Source organism: Rhinolophus sinicus, chromosome 7 (assembly GCF_057876585.1).
Source record: "Rhinolophus sinicus isolate RSI-liver-muscle chromosome 7, RSI-T2T, whole genome shotgun sequence".
In the NCBI taxonomy this organism is placed as follows: Eukaryota; Metazoa; Chordata; class Mammalia; order Chiroptera; family Rhinolophidae; genus Rhinolophus; species Rhinolophus sinicus.
In genome coordinates, this window is record NC_142507.1 from 37,109,281 (window position 1) to 37,125,041 (window position 15,761).

General features: G+C 41.9%; 1 protein-coding gene across 3 annotated transcripts in view; it reads left to right on the forward strand.

Annotated features, from left to right (window-relative positions):
• CDC14A (cell division cycle 14A) overlaps window positions 1-15,761 on the forward strand; it is a 134,983-nt gene that overhangs the window by 88,235 nt on the left and 30,987 nt on the right. For all 3 annotated transcript variants that reach the window (XM_019747037.3, XM_074318476.2, XM_088799461.1), the window contains exons 9-10: window positions 3,506-3,736; window positions 10,701-10,839. In XM_019747037.3, coding sequence (XP_019602596.3) covers window positions 3,506-3,736; window positions 10,701-10,839 — 370 coding nt within the window. The remainder of the gene's footprint in view (window positions 1-3,505; window positions 3,737-10,700; window positions 10,840-15,761) is intronic.

Consider the following 15,761-nt stretch of genomic DNA (forward strand, 5'->3'; position numbering starts at 1 on the left):
GTAACCAGCCTTCTTTTTTAAAGAGAGAAGCCAGGTATGGAGAACTTGGCAGGTTGAAGCCTGGCTCCACCCCTTACTGGACTCGTGAACTGTGTGAGTTCATTCAACTTCTCTCAGCATCATTTTCCTCATATATCAAACAGGCGAAACAAGGGGCACATTTCAGGCATCTGGTGAGGATTAGAGATACTGTATGAAGTGCCCAACAGTTCGGGTACATAATAGGTGCTTATTAGATAGCAGATATTTTGATTACATTTTTATCATGAATGAGCCTCATATTTTATTGCTGCCTACATTTGCTTGCCCATTTTGCAGTTTTTACTTTTAATAATAATTGTGTAGCTTGAGACTCTGCTGTCCTTCAGTTTGCTGACTTTAAATGAGGGGCTGGGAAGAGATGAATTTCTAAATCTCTTAGCTCTGAAATTTTGTTTCTGGATTGGTCAGTTCCAGGGCTCTGCCTGTGCTTTACTGATGCCAGGTCACCATCTAGTGGTCAGATGGAGTAAGGGTCGGGTGAGTGCTCCGTCAGCTGTGCATACATTGCTAAAACCAGTTCCTCATCTAAAGCATCCAAATACATTGATAAACACCCGCAAGCAGTTTTCCAGAGGTCACAGGATATTGTCATTGTTTGTTGGTTATAACTCATTTGAAACACTCTTGGGGATTTTTAAGAAACCTGCTACCCAACTCTAGGAAGTACAGTTCCTAATGTTCATAGAATGTCCCTTTTTTGGAGACCTAACAATTAGAATCAAGTTGGATCTTACCTGAAATCAGCCCCAGTACAGGCCCTGGAATCTGCCTGCCAGGTTTCAGATGCTGCCTCTGTCTCATCAGCTGTGTGTGCATGTGCCAGTTCTCTTTTCCAATCATCAGTAATTGGGTAATTGCAAGGTTTAATGAGAGAATCCACATGAAACATTTAGTTTAGGGGCTGGTACGTAGTAAACGTTCAATAACTGTTAGGTGCAATTATTATCATTAGTGTTATTATTTCAATGTCCTATTACCATATTTGGATAACTGTCCAGTGTTCTTTTCTCAAAAGATCTATGTAGTTTCTCTTAATAGTTGGTTTAAGTATAGCATCTGTAATGCCATTTGCTCCTGATGGAAATTCATATATGAAAAGAGAAGTTCTTACAGCTTGGGTGGAAGAGGGGAAGGGACAGACATCAAATCAACTATTAGCACACTGGGTGACAGGTGCCATCATGGAGGTACCAGGTATGCTAGGAATCCAGGCAGCGCTTGTCAGCCTACCACACTGAGGGGGAGACTTCCCAGGTGTTCATGAGCCCTCTCTGTCCCATTCCTTACACACTACAAAAGCTCTCGTTTCCTTATGTCAACCACAGCTCCTTTTAATCTGGGAAATAATTTGGGCAAATAAGCCATCTAGGAACACAGAGTTGATTTTTCCAAGTTAAAAACTGTTTTCTCTAAATGTGCGTATATAAGTCACTGTTTCTACACAGAAGACTGTAAATATGCTCTGTATTACCTGTCTGCTCGAAACTGAAAATCATGTAACTGGACTGTGGATTAGTCAGGCGTGCCTCCCAGTTCTGCCTCCATCCATTGTGCAACCTTGGCCAGGTGTACCAGCTCGGGCTCTTGGTTGCAGGCAGCAGAACCAACTATGGTAAATGAAGACCAAAAGCCATTTATTAGGATTATGTTGCAGAGCTCACAGCCTCCAGAGGGAGGAGAACGAGGCTTAGAAAATGAACAGGATCCAAGGGAGATAATTTATCAGCTGGGTCCAGGCAGGAGTGGAAACTACACTACTACAAACAGGGAATTTAATATGAGGGTTTTGTTGCAGAGAAAGTTAAAAAATAAAAAAGGGCAATACTGAAGAAACCAGAGCATTGTAGAGGAAACAGCTACTGCCTTTAAGGCTGCGGGGACAGAAGCGAAAAAGTAGGGTTACTGAAACTTGGGAGCTGGGAGGAGGAGCCAGGCTGGTGCTGGGAGCTCTGAAGGGCATGCCATAGGGCTGGAGTTTGCATTTGGGGCTGGGGAGTGGAGACCAGCTGGGCTGCAGGCTGGGAGTTTCCAAGTGGGCTGGGAGCTCTGGCCACTTCCGTCATCAGCTGCTGAAGCCATCCATACTGGCAGGAAAGCAAGTGGTCCCTTCCCCCACCTCTGGCCTCCAGTCACCCTTGAGTGCCTCCCATTTTTAGAACTGATAGGAAGCCAGCCAGAAAGGTAGTTTGGGAAATATAATATGCAGACCCCAGCCCAGCATTACAGACTAGAATATAAGAGGGTTGGCTTGCTGCTGAGAGAAAATAAGAAGTAAATAGCATATGCAGGGTGGGAGGCAGCAAGAAACATAGCCCAGCACAACATGCAGAAACTGCTGGTTCAGTTCACTCTGCCCACCATGCTTGGAGCCGACCTAAATGAGTTCTACATGAGAGCATCTCACCTGGTGGGCCATGAGTCAGTGAACCTGAATGGGTTACAGATGTGGTAGTCAGGGTGCTGACCCGTTAGTCAGGTGGGAATTCCCGCCCGTTCTCAGGAATTTTTTTTGCTTTCCCGTTCCCGAATCCTGAGAAAATTTGGTCAGGAAATCGGGAAAATCGGCTCCTTGAACCCAGTTGGTTGGTAGTATTGGCTGTCACTTTGTGGAAACAATTCATCGTGGAGAACAGAAAACAGTTTATATCTCAGGATTTGGGAACGGGAAAGCAAAAAAAAATTCCTGAGAATGGGTGGGAATTACTGCCTGGAAACCCTACTCTGGGCCTGCAGTGGCCAAAGCCCCCAGTGGTCACCTTGGTTGATTGGCCAAGTCTAGGTCATGTGTCTGTCACCCAGCTGACTGTAGCTCCCAGGAATACTCACATGATGCTGGAACCACCCAAAATAGAAGGGGGTTTAGAGGCTGACCACATGTTCTAAAAAAAAAAAAAATGTCTGCAAAAGACTTACTCAACCTCTTCTAGTCTCTTACTCTGTTAAATGGGGTTAACTATTCTTAATAGTTTGTTTCGAGAATTAAAATAGAAATTGTATGCAATTGTGGCTTGGTAAATGCTTACTAATCAAATCTCACTGGTGAGGGACTGCACTATAGATTAAAGCTATACATCTGGCAAAAAGGCTTTAACTGTAGTTGAAAGTATTTGTCAAGTGGAACAAAAAGTACCAAGAATACTTCCAGGCCGACTACACATTTGACTGCTTCAGGAATGCCTTTGGGAGGAGGGTGCTCCCAGGATTTGAATCATACTGGTTGAGGTTTTGAACTTTCATGAGCTATTTCCAATCCCTGGAGAAGGTTTTCCCTTCCTATGATGGTTTTTATTAATTCAGATTGCTGCTTCTAGGAATGTGCCATGACCTCTTCCACTCTCGTGAAATGCTCTTTCCTCCAAAACACTGCTGAGATTTATGAACGTTATTGTGAAGGGTTTTCATGTTCCTGGGTTCCGTAAGATGAAACGCCGGCCTTTCGCTTACAGCTCCTTCTTCCCTTTAGGTTATCCTCTTCACGCCCCTGAAGCCTACTTCCCTTATTTCAAAAAGCATAACGTGACAGCCATCGTGAGGCTGAACAAAAAGATTTATGAGGCGAAGCGCTTCACAGATGCTGGCTTCGAGCACTATGACCTCTTCTTCATAGACGGCAGCACGCCCAGTGACAACATCGTGCGAAGGTTCCTGAATATCTGTGAGAACACGGAAGGGGCAATCGCAGTTCACTGCAAAGGTGCGTAGGAGGCCTCCCTGGGCATCGTGTTTCTGAAGTGGGATGAGCCCTAAGCCAGCAAATCACATCAGACAAAACCAGTTAGTGTCTTAGGAAAAAAAATGAGATTCTTATGTTTCAAAAAAGTAGAACACAAACTTACTTAAATAACCCTTTGTAAAGAAAGGAGTTTGGATGTGAGTAATCGGTGGTGGTGTGACCTTCCAGACAAGGCAGTTTTTCTGGACTTACCAAGTGTCATGCTCACTGACACCAGGTACCTCCATGAGGGAAAGTGATAGCAGCAGTGCCTGAGGGCACCTTTGTTTGTTTGTTTACTATTTTATGGCTTTACTCAATGATTCACAAATTGGGCAGCAGCGTCCCAGCTAGCAATTAGAAAGGAGCTCTGAGGCGCACAAAATGGAAGGCTTTCACAGGAAGAAGGGGAAAAGAGTGGGTTGTTTCAGGCAAGATCACCTCTTTCCACTAAAGGGGTCTGTCAGGCACATGTTGCAACGTGTTGTCAGAACGTGCAAACCTGTAGAGAATTTTTATAACAATTTATTTGAGCCAAACAGAGGGTATGCCTGGAAGCAATATCTAAACAGACTGAGAAAAATGCTTTCAGGAACATTTTTAAATAAATAACGCTTGTCAAGCGGCAAGGGTTATTAGCGCCCCTTACTCTTTTTTCTTCCAGATTGCCCATCTCCGTTCCACCCTCCTCCATCCATGTGCTATGTAATGGTCTCATTTTATGACCCAGCTATCTGTACCCCCATTACACCCTCTGCCCTCACTCTCCCTGCTAGTCTTTTGCATCGTGGAACAGAGTCTTTCCTGCCCATTGCGAGGGGATGGCAGCATCCTGGCTCTGGCTAGCTTGCTGGCCTCTTGGAATAAACTGAAAGACTTGGTTATGTAAATGAATCTCTGGTCCCTAGTGGTGGGTACTTTGGGACAGGGGGTGTTTCAGATTATAAATGGCATAAGGCTACCAGATTTAGCAAATAAAAATACAAGAAACCCATTAAATTTGAATTTTAGATAAACAATGAATACTTTTTTTAGTATAAATATGTCCCAAATGTGGCGTGGGACTTACATTCTGTATTTTATCTGGCAATCTGGTGTCGGCTGCTCAGAAAATAGGAAAGAACATTTACTTTAAGCCTAGTGGTTAAACTCTGAGGAGGCTCAAATTCCACTGCAGATTTTCCAGCATGGTGGAAGGTATTTTACTGGGGTCTTTGATTTCTGAATCACTTTGAGCGCTCTGGGATGCAGCCTCTAGTTCCTCACATGCAGTTTTCTGTAATGCCACTGGGTGGTGCTGTTCTCACGGTTTTGAGTCAGAAACCCTGTCTGCTGAGTTTTATGCTAATTGTCTAGTAGGTGTTGGGGATTGTACTGTTCTTTTCAGGTGCCTAGTGCTGCTGTAACTGACTTATTCAGACAAGCACAGCTTTGGTTCTGACAGTAATTAAAATACCATTTTGTAGGCCCTTGTTTCTATGTTTAAGATTTGAGTAGGTGGAGGTACTTTGCTCAACATGTGAGAGGAGCTGGAAGCTACATTTTGCCAGAGATGCAGAGAGATAGAAATGAGCTGCACGTGGCCCCGGTTTAGACGAGGGTTCTTTCTGTCAGGTCAGCCACAGCGACAAAGCCCCTACTCTCCTCTTCCCCGTTTCGTGGCAGGATAGGGCCCTGTCTCTGGGAGGGGGTGGTGGATCTATTAGGAAGGTCTCCCTTTCTTCATTCATTGCAGACAACTATTTTCAGTTCTGGTCGTCACAGTGGGGTGACTTGCCCCAGGTGTGGTCATTTGCACCCAAACTTTGCCTTTCTGTCTCAGTTTATTAAAGATGGCCCAGGCTCAGGAAAGAGCCTGCATTTCACATATTTCAAGTATGAGTGGAATTTGAGAGCTAATGGGAATGTGGCAGTTCCCGTGTTTAGTAGGAGATAGTCATATGCTCTCTTTCAGAGTTTATTTTTGTGTCATGAAAATCAGTATTTTTCCTGGGATTAATTTGATGATATTTCTGAGTCAGTCAGTTTTATGATTTCCAAGTCCTATAGTTTATCTGTGTGTCATATCCTAGATTGACAAATTCAAGGGAGAAGACATGCAAAGCTTTCATTAAAAGTTAGCATCTCTCTTGATAGCATTCCTCACATAACAAACATCGTGAAAATATGACATTCTGGTGTTAAATATTTTCATTACAGATATTCTGTGTATTATATCCTTGACCCGTGAATGTTGACATTTTAAGAAATATATTTATTTATACTGCACAGGTTTTTATATCTTTATTTAAAATCAGAGCATTTTTTATTTTAGCATTAAAAGTAATTTATTGTAGTTTTGGTATAGTTAGTACATTCCGAGCTTGGCTTCTTCTTTATATCCGTAGTTATAGGACGTCTGTTCAGCTAGTCTTCAGGTGGTTCTCAACGGTGATTGTTCTATAATTTGGTTGTAATTTTGATGTGGTCATGGGAGGAGGTGAGCACAGCGTTTATCTACTCCTCCATCTTACTGGAAGTCCTAAAATCAGAACCCTTAGCATTGAAATCTGTTCTTGCATAGGAAGGTCACATTTACATGTGGTGACATCTTTTTCAGAGTGTCATTTCATTTGCTTCCACTTGTACACACACGTAGGATTCTTTTACAAGGATTATTTTATACCTTCAGTTTAATTACAGATGTATTGCTTTTAATAGCATACTTATCTGCTATAGGCTTGTTAATTATTTTGACATCTGCCCTAATTAATTCAGCTTAATTTTATGGGACTCCAAGCAGCACTGAGGATTTTAATTGAACTACAGGGAGGGGGGAGAGAGAATCTTATTCTATTTTGATGGCTGCTGGAAAGAGAACGAACATGCCTCAGCATAAGGTACTAATGGAGAGACAAATGAGAAACTAACTTACTGGGGATATGAAATCTTGTGATGATTTGGTATCTGCAGTTCACCTTCTGGTTGATAAAAGAGATGGCTATGAATTCTAGAAATTTTCTAGCATAAATAATAATGTAAAAAGTGGGACCATTATGCTGTTCTGGTGTGTGATTGTTGATGTTCTATAGGGATTTTAGGAACCACCTGGAATTGTAACATGATTGGCATTTAACTTGGTATAAATAGAGTACTTTTCAACTTCTTGTCTTGCTGTGCCAGGGAGCCCTTTAATTATGAATGCTTTAACAGATTTGTTAAAGTTTTTATAGAAACTTAGCGAAACGTTCCTATTCTGTTCAATTGTGATAAGAGCTCCTAACTATTGAGTGCGAAGTAGGTTCTTTTTATAGATCAAAATTATAGACTCTTTTTTAAAGGGGGAAGCAACTTTAGTTTCAGAGAAATGTGAAAACTTTGTGCACCACCTTTTTATTGGGGGGGAGTGGTTGTGAGTGTGTGTGACTAGGAGCCCGACAGCCCCTCACACAGGGAGGGGAGCAGTGAGAGGTAGTGTTATCTCCATAAAGACCATCTTCTCTCCAGACAGAGACCCTCATTGGTGACATGAAGGAGGGACTTTGGATAACAGCTGAGCCCTGGGTCCTGCTACAGGCCACCCAGCAGTGTTTTAGCAACATGATTACCTGTAGTTTTGTAGGATGTCTGGGGAGTGAACAACTGTGCAGAAACAAAGTATCTGCTCTGGGCAGAAACAGAAAGACAAGTTACTCTTAATTCTTATAAATACTAAAAGAAGAGTCCCACTGAGCCCATAAATTAAACTTTACTCTTTTCTAATTAATGTTGGTGTTTGAGCTGGGGCAAAAGGTACTTCAGATGAAAGCCAGGTAATTCCCACACCACCACCACCACCCCCCGCCCCACCAAACACACCCTTCTCATCTAATAAAACAGTGTAAATATAATTTTTAAAAAGGAAAGGTTAATGGGAAGGGAATGCCAGGCATCTATAAACTTGGGCTTGATTGTGATTTCATTTGTATTTTCCATGTGTGTTCTCAATCTCGGGTGATACTGCTTCCAAGGATGCAAAAATGGGGGCAAAAACCCCCATTTTTTGTATAAAGCAAGATTACCTACAGCACATAAAGAGATATGCAGCATATCTGTGGAAGTAAAATTTTGTGGGGGACAATTTAAAAACATCGAAAGAGGCTCTCAGGAGGGGGAACAATAATGAAGAAAAGATCGAAAGACACTGATGTAGAGCCATAGCTTTTTTATATTTTCACATTTATAAAACTAGCATAGATGTTTAAATTGATAGCATATCATAGTGTAATTTTTTCTTACTTAGTGGAACTTAATGGTGTAATTACACCATTAGATGACATGATGGTATGTTAGATTTGCTGAAATATTGTGTATTTCCAAGTACTAGGGAGATAGAGAAGATTCTCTTTGTTATTTGACTAGGGAAAGCTGACCAAAGGACCCCTCCTTTTGGGGGCAAGATGCTTAAACGTATCAAAAATGAAGTCATCAACTTTCCCCTATTTCCTTTTCTAGCTAAATATTTCCATGCATGAACTTGACATTATAACAGTTTTCCAGACCAGAGATATCAATCATCTTCAACTTTCCCTGAGACCCAATCAAAATGTCTTTCTAATTCAGCTCTTCTTTTTTATTACTGCTGTCACGCCCACCCCCTGCCCCTTTCAGGCACTCTTGCTCTCCTGCCCCAGCCAGCCAGCTTACCTCAGGCTTTCCTCTCTGTCCTTGGCAGTCTAGCTGGCATGCTGCTGCCAGATCCATCTGCTTTCCTCATGTCACTTTCTTGCCCCCCAAATATGTGGCAGCTTCATTCTGCCCTTCCCATTGGTTAAAGAAAAATAGAGATGTTTACGTGATCGCAGTTGTATGTTTATTTAGCTATTGATGATATGAATTCTGTAATACTTTTCCAATGAGTTGAACTTTGTTCCTCCAAGCACCATCTCCATACATTTGAGGAGTAATGACACACACAGGAGGAGATGTGACTTGATCAGTGCCCAGAGCACTGTGCATCTGGGTGTGAGCACTCCTGACAATACCTCAGCCGTCCTGGGTGTCTTCGGCCCACAGGCTGGTAACCCCTTCCCCTGTGTACAGGCTCCTCCACGCCCGTCCAACCTTATTTCCCACTCAACCCACAACAACACGTTCTCCAGTCCTCCCAGACTTGCACGCATCGGACACTTGGCTGAAACTGTTCGGTGACCTTCCTTTTCTTGGCTTTGCTAAAGTCCGTGTCGTCAATGACACATTCTTTGAAGACACCAGCAGCTCACATGCCCCTTCTTTCTCTGAGAGCCCAGTTTCATTGTAAACCGCATTTCTTATTCTTGGCTAATGTTCTTATGTCTGCACTACTTCGATAGCTCATCATGGTCAAGGATTATATGCTGTGCTTGCTTATATGTCCTTATTCTAGGAGCAGAGGCCTGTCCTGGGTATGTAGTAGGCAATGAATAAACATTTGACTACCGACTCTAATGTTTAAAAACAAAGACGGAGCCACTTTATCTTTCTGTTAAAAAAAGTGTATATGAGATAGAAACAGATTTTAAGTAGTGGAAATATAACTCAGCGTAGTGCCTTGCTTATGGTGGTACTTAACCAATAAAACTTGATAGTACTGAGTTTAGTTTCAAGAAGCCAGATATGGAAAGATTTAGAAAATGCTTATAAATAAGCATTATTCGCTCAGCGCTGTAAACCTTGAGGGCAGGCATCCTGCTTGTCTTCATATTTTCATCCCCCACGTTTATCACAGTGCCTCATACACAGCTGGTCTCAGTCAACACTCATAGAAGTGAGTGACAGAATGGATGAGCCACGAGTGGAAAGAATTCTGGGGTGAGAGTCCGGACACCTGGGGGATTTTAGTCCTGAATTCCATATTCATGTGTTACACGAATGTGGGCCAATTGGTTGGTATCTTTGGGTCTCAGTTGTTTTGGGATGTGGACAACAACCACTATATTTGAGAACCTATAGCTTGATCAAGTTTTTGAATATCTTTGGAAAAGGAGGAAGCCAGTGTACATCTTTTTAAAAAATTGGCTAACATTTAAAGCCCTATCACTTTTATTTCTCTGGAGAGAGAAAAAAAATATAACAATTTGTAAAAACACTTTGAAGAAGTCAGAGTTCATGACAGTAGCCAATACTTCTTTGAAAATCATTTCTAATTGTTTTAATTTATCTTACATAACAGAGATTGGGTTCAACATAAGGAAAATATACTGACACAGAAGTTGTTAAAGAGGAAGAGCCTCAGGAAAGGGAACTTGAGTACTTCTGTGTGCTCGGTTCTCTTTCAGTGGGCTGTGTGCTCTCACAAGGGCAGGCTCCATGTCTGTTTTATTTGTCACTGTGTCCCCAGCTCCCAGCATAGTACCTGGCAGGCAGTAGGAGTTCCATCAATACCTGTTGATGAGGCTTGATGACGTCTTGGTGTCTTCTAACTTGGATTCTATGACTCCTTATTCTAAGAAAAGTTAAAAGACAATTAAACAGATTAAAAAATGACTGTAATAATATAATCAGTTATCTACTGACTCAGGAGTCACACACAGAAACAGGTAACTGCAGATTCATCTCAGCCTGGGCTGGAACCAAGGTCAGGGAGCAGGAGATAACTGACAGGTGCTACTTTGCAGGTACCTGTCATGGGTCCAGCATTGCCTTAATATCCACAATGACAGTCATTCTCAAAGGCCCTCGGGTTGAACTTGGTAGTTTTTCAAGACCTTTGGGCTGATTTTTATACTTTAATACATGTTTATTTTAACCATATGGTCTATTTTAAAAGATTTCTGGATTTAGAATTATTTTTTAACGCCACATCATGTAAAAAGCATCACATTATTGTCTGGGTTTAAAAATCTTGCATTATACTTCACACGATTGTAATTTCTGGGCAGGGTGGGATTTCAGTTGTAGGTGCATTTGCTATATTTTGTTTTTCTTGTTCTGTTTCCCTCTCTTACAGCTGGTCTTGGAAGAACAGGGACGTTGATAGCCTGTTATGTCATGAAACACTACAGGTTTACACACGCTGAAATAATTGCTTGGATCAGAATATGTCGGCCGGGCTCCATTATAGGACCCCAGCAGCACTTCCTGGAAGAGTAAGTCTCTTGTCTTCATTATGATCGAGTTACATCCTGGTCTTTTCTGCCTCTTGTTCCCCTGGTTGTGGAGTGTGTCAGACCTGTGGTTATAAAATGGCTGCATTGTTAGGGAAGTCAATGCTTCTGATGGAATATTGTCGATTTGACAGCTCATGCATTCTAACTTCATGCCTTTTATATCTCTTAGATCAGGGGAGAGTGAGAAGAAAATCATACAGCGATCTCTGCCTACCTTTTTTCTGTCATTTTCTATGTGTGATCTGGCTACAGTGCAATTTTCTTATGTCATCCCACTTGGCACTTTTCATTCTTTTCTTTTGTTTGCATGTCTAAAAGCAGAATGGAAAAAAAAACATACCACACAACTCAGGTCCGTCACTAACTTCGGTGAGGTTGCTGCTCTCTGACAACTAATTCCCCTGCTAGTGTAGCTGCAACTTAGGAGTTACCGAGGAAGAAAAGCGAAAACTGGGTGTTAGTTCTGGCCCTGCCACTAATTAGCTTTATGACCATCATTTAAAAGAATACTTATAAATTCATTCCTTCATTCCTTCACGCACTCATTCATTAACTATTTGTCAAACCCCAGACCTCAAGGGGGAGAGAGATTTAACCCGTAAGGCACAGCCCTTTCTGGCTTCCCTTTAAAATTGTAGAAATTACCATCAGTTTGTTTACCTGTTAATAAAACGAGATGAAATTAGCCCTAACAGATTTAGGTCCAGCTCCAAAGTGGTATCGATTAGTGACACCTTATACTGAAGTTTCCCTTTTTTCTTTTTATACTGGGATGGCTCTATTCTGAATAGCATTCTTTTCCATATAATTAATTCCTTTCCCATTTAAATCATTTTAATATTGGTGAGAAACAAATGATCATGAATTTTACAGGAAGATGGTATAAGTAAGCGATCAGCATCTGAAAGGATGCTAAGGAGCTGAGCCTGCTGAGGAGTTACTCTAGTGGCCAGTCCCGGAGGGAATAGCTAATAAGAACACAAGTGCTGAAAAATGTGCAGTTATTCCTTAGCTTAAAAGAATGAGGGAGAAGTATAATAAATACACAACGAAAAAATACCCAAGAATCATTAAAAAGACAGAAGTTCCTAGGTTTTTGGCCTATGAGATATAAATTAAATAACTGCATTATTTTAAAGCTTTATTCTTTATCAGATTCTCTGCCAGTGGTTTCCACTATTTTGCATGATGTGTGCCTATAGCATGGAGCTCTGTGCTACGTGTCTGCCTTGTGCTTGTACAAATTACCTACTAACGTTAAATAAATGGCCTTAGGGTTAGAAAACAAAAATTATTCCAAAGACTGATTCTTTAGGTGATCTCTTAAAATCATTGTTTGGAGAATGTTCATAAATTGGCTACCTACTGAACGCTCACCTGGCACCTGGCACCTGCTAGGTGCACGGCTCACAGGGAAGGAGACGGAGCTGAGACCACCACTGGGCGAGTTCACCTGATTTTCCTTAGGGCCTCAGATACCACAGCTCTCCCACTTCGTGCCTGCACACTCCTTCCTGCCTCCCTGAAAGGCTTCCTCTCTCAACCACACCTCAAAATAATAGCAAAAGAAGTTAGGGTGATGAGGCAGAGGCTCTCTAGTTATAAAGAAAGGTGTTTTTCATTTATAGACATTTAAGCTATAACATTTAGAAGCTTTCCTTAGGTGTGAATCAATACTATAGTTCCAAGTATGTGTGTGAGCACTGAGGTGCTGGAAAGACTTCCTTGTATAACTGAGGAAGGTAATGTATTAAGTATAAGTATTAAAATTAGTCATTGCTATTTCCTTGGTCAGATCCTTCCTGAAGGCACTGTACCTTCTATATTTTGCAATATTTCTCATAGAGCTAGCATGGAAAATGTCTGCATTACTCACGGGCTCTCCCAGATTTTTTGATTGCCTCCTTCCAGGTGGCGTTCTGTGGCCCAATCTGCTTTGTGCCTCTGAGTGACACCAGAGTATCATTTTACTTGACTGTACGTTTCTTTTGTTCTCTCCAACTCCTATTATTTTTCCTTTCCAAGCCTGCGTCTTGACATACGGCGTGGCAGAAGACATTGGTGCTGTTCCTTCATCCAGTAACTATCTATTAGGTGTGCACTGTCAGGCAATGCTTTTGGTCCTGGGCTTGCAGCAGTGAGCATGACGGTCAAAGCCCTTTACTCCCAGGGTGTTTATGGAAGGAGCACACCATAAACAAGTGTGTAAGCTTGCATATGCAATGATTTTGAGGGTGATACGACCATAGAGACTAGCAGCAGGGGAGAGAGGTGACTCCTGGGGGTGGGGAGAGCCCTTTACATTGAGTAGTCAAGGAAGGCTTCTTTAAGCCGCCAGGACCTTGCAGGTGAAAAGGAGCCAGTGCTGTTAGTGTGAGTTGTGTCCCAGCTAGAGGGGCACACAAAGGTCCTGAGATGGGGGAAAGCATACCATTTTTAAAGCCCAGGCAGTAGGCTCATGTAGGTGAAATACGAGGTCTGACAATTAAGTTCACGAACTCATCCTAGAAAAAGTGCTACATACTGTGTTTCCCCCAAAATAAGACTGGGTCTTATATAAAGTTTTGCTCCAAAAGATGCATTAGGGCTTATATTCAGGGGATGTCTTCCTGAAAAATCATGCTAGGGCTTATTTTCTAGTTAGATCTTATTTTCAGGGAAACACGGTACTTCATTGCTGAATATCACTAGAGTCACTTTTGAAGTACCTCCCCTTGGGAAGCTATGCACTGATGCCAGCGCCTAGTCCATCCTTCAAAGCAATTTTGGAACTCTGTCTGGAATGGCCATCAGAGAGCTGTCATCGTATTACCCTTGATGTCCTGAATGTCATCAAAATGTCTTCCTTTCAATACTTCCTTTATCTTCGGGTAAAGAAAGAAGTCATTGGGGGCCAGATCAGGTGAGTAGGGAGGGTGTTCCAATACAGTTATTTGTTTACTGGCTAAAAACTCCCTCACAGACAGTGCTGTGTGAGCTGGTGCATTGTAACGATGCAAGAGCCATAAATTGTTGGTGAAAAGTTCAGGTCATCTAACTTTTTCATGCAGCCTTTTCAGCACTTTTCAATAGTAAATTTGGTTAGCTGTTTGTCCAATTGGTACAAATTCATAACGAATAATCCCTCTGATAGCAAAAAAACGTTAGTAACATTGTTGCAGCAAGTTGGCGAACTTAATTGTCAGACCTCGTATAATCAGCTGGGTGATTTGAGAGGTACGCTCAGTAAGTGTTCAAAAAGTGGACATACTCATGTAACCACCCTCCAGATCAGGAAATAGAACCTTTATCAGCATCCAGAAGCCCCCCTGTGCCCCTTTCATTCACTACCCGGTTCTTCTGCCCAAGTCACCATTATTCTTACTTCTAACACCATAGATAAATTTTGCCTGATTTTGAACCTTCTATAAATGGAACCAGACAGTATGTGTGTCTGGTTTCTTTCGCTCAACGCTATGTTTATTGTTATGTTTAGCAATAGTGTGCTATAGAGAACATATTATACGTATTACACACTATAGAGAATGGAAATGTATACATTATATCATTTCTCTGATGGTAATAGGGGCTATGCAGAAAAATAAAGTAGGGAAGAATAGAGGATGCTAGAGAAAACAGTTTTAAATACGGTGGTGGTTGTGGAGCTCAGGGAAAAGACTTTTGAGCAAAGATTTGAGGAAATGAGAGAATAAATCTCGTGGGTATTTTGGAGAAGAGGGCTTCACACTGAGAGAGCAAAGGCCAAGGATGTGAATGGGAATTGCCTGAGGCCACTGCGGCTGACCAGAGGACAGTGGGAGATGAAGCCAGGAGGGAAAGTGACCAGGTCCCTCCCAAGCCTTGTAGGAGTCTGGCTTTCCTTTGGGTGAGATGAAAAGTCAGCAGAGGGTTTTGAGCAGGGGAGTGATGTGATCTGACTGTAATACACACACATACACACACTTTTTAAAAATTAAACATTTTGAGATCATTGTAGATTGACATGCAATTGTAAGAACTAATAGAGAAGGGTCATGTGTACCCTTTCCCCACTTTCACCTGAAGCTAGCATCTTGTGAAACTCTGGTACAATATCCAAATCCGCATATTGACAATGATCCAGTTGAGATAGGGAATGCTTCCATCACCACAGGAAGCCCTCACATTGCTTTTGAACAGTCACACTCCCTTCCTGCCCTTATCCCCTCCTTAACTCCTGGCCACTTGCTAACATGCTCTCCCTTTATGTATTTTGTCATTTCCAGAGTAGTATATATAGAGTCATAGAGTATATAAGCTTTTGGGCTATTTTCTGTCTTTTGGCACAGCTATCTGTTGGATATATACCTGTGATTGGAATGTTCGGCTGTTGCAAGTGTTACCAAAGTTTTCCCAAGTAGGTATGCTCATTACATTGCCATCAGCAGTGTGTGGGAGTTCCAGTTTCCTCAGCTACTTACAAACACCTGGTATTGCCAGTCTTTTAAAGTCAAGCCATAATATTTTGTTTGTAGTAGAAATTTGCTTCAAAACTGATGTTAGGCTTCTGACTCTGGAACTGTATAAAAGTAATTACATGTTCTTCTAAGCCACTAACTTTGTGGTAATTTGCTACAGCAGCTTGGTGTAGATAGGAAACTAGTGTCTCTGTGTAGATATTGCCCATTTGTGTAGAGAGTCAATAAATATGTACGGTAAGATCCACAGATCCTAATGTGGATGTGGGTATTCTGAACTTCTCTTATTCATCGCGTTTCTACTTTGGAGTATTTGAAGTAGGAGAGCCCTGTGATCCATGTGTTATTTAAGGAAGATTGGGCTGCGGCAATATGAAAACGAATTGGATGGCGGGAGATTGGAGCCACAGGAGCTAAAACAGAGACCACTGGACTGTCTTCTAAAGGGGATGGGGTCTTCCACGG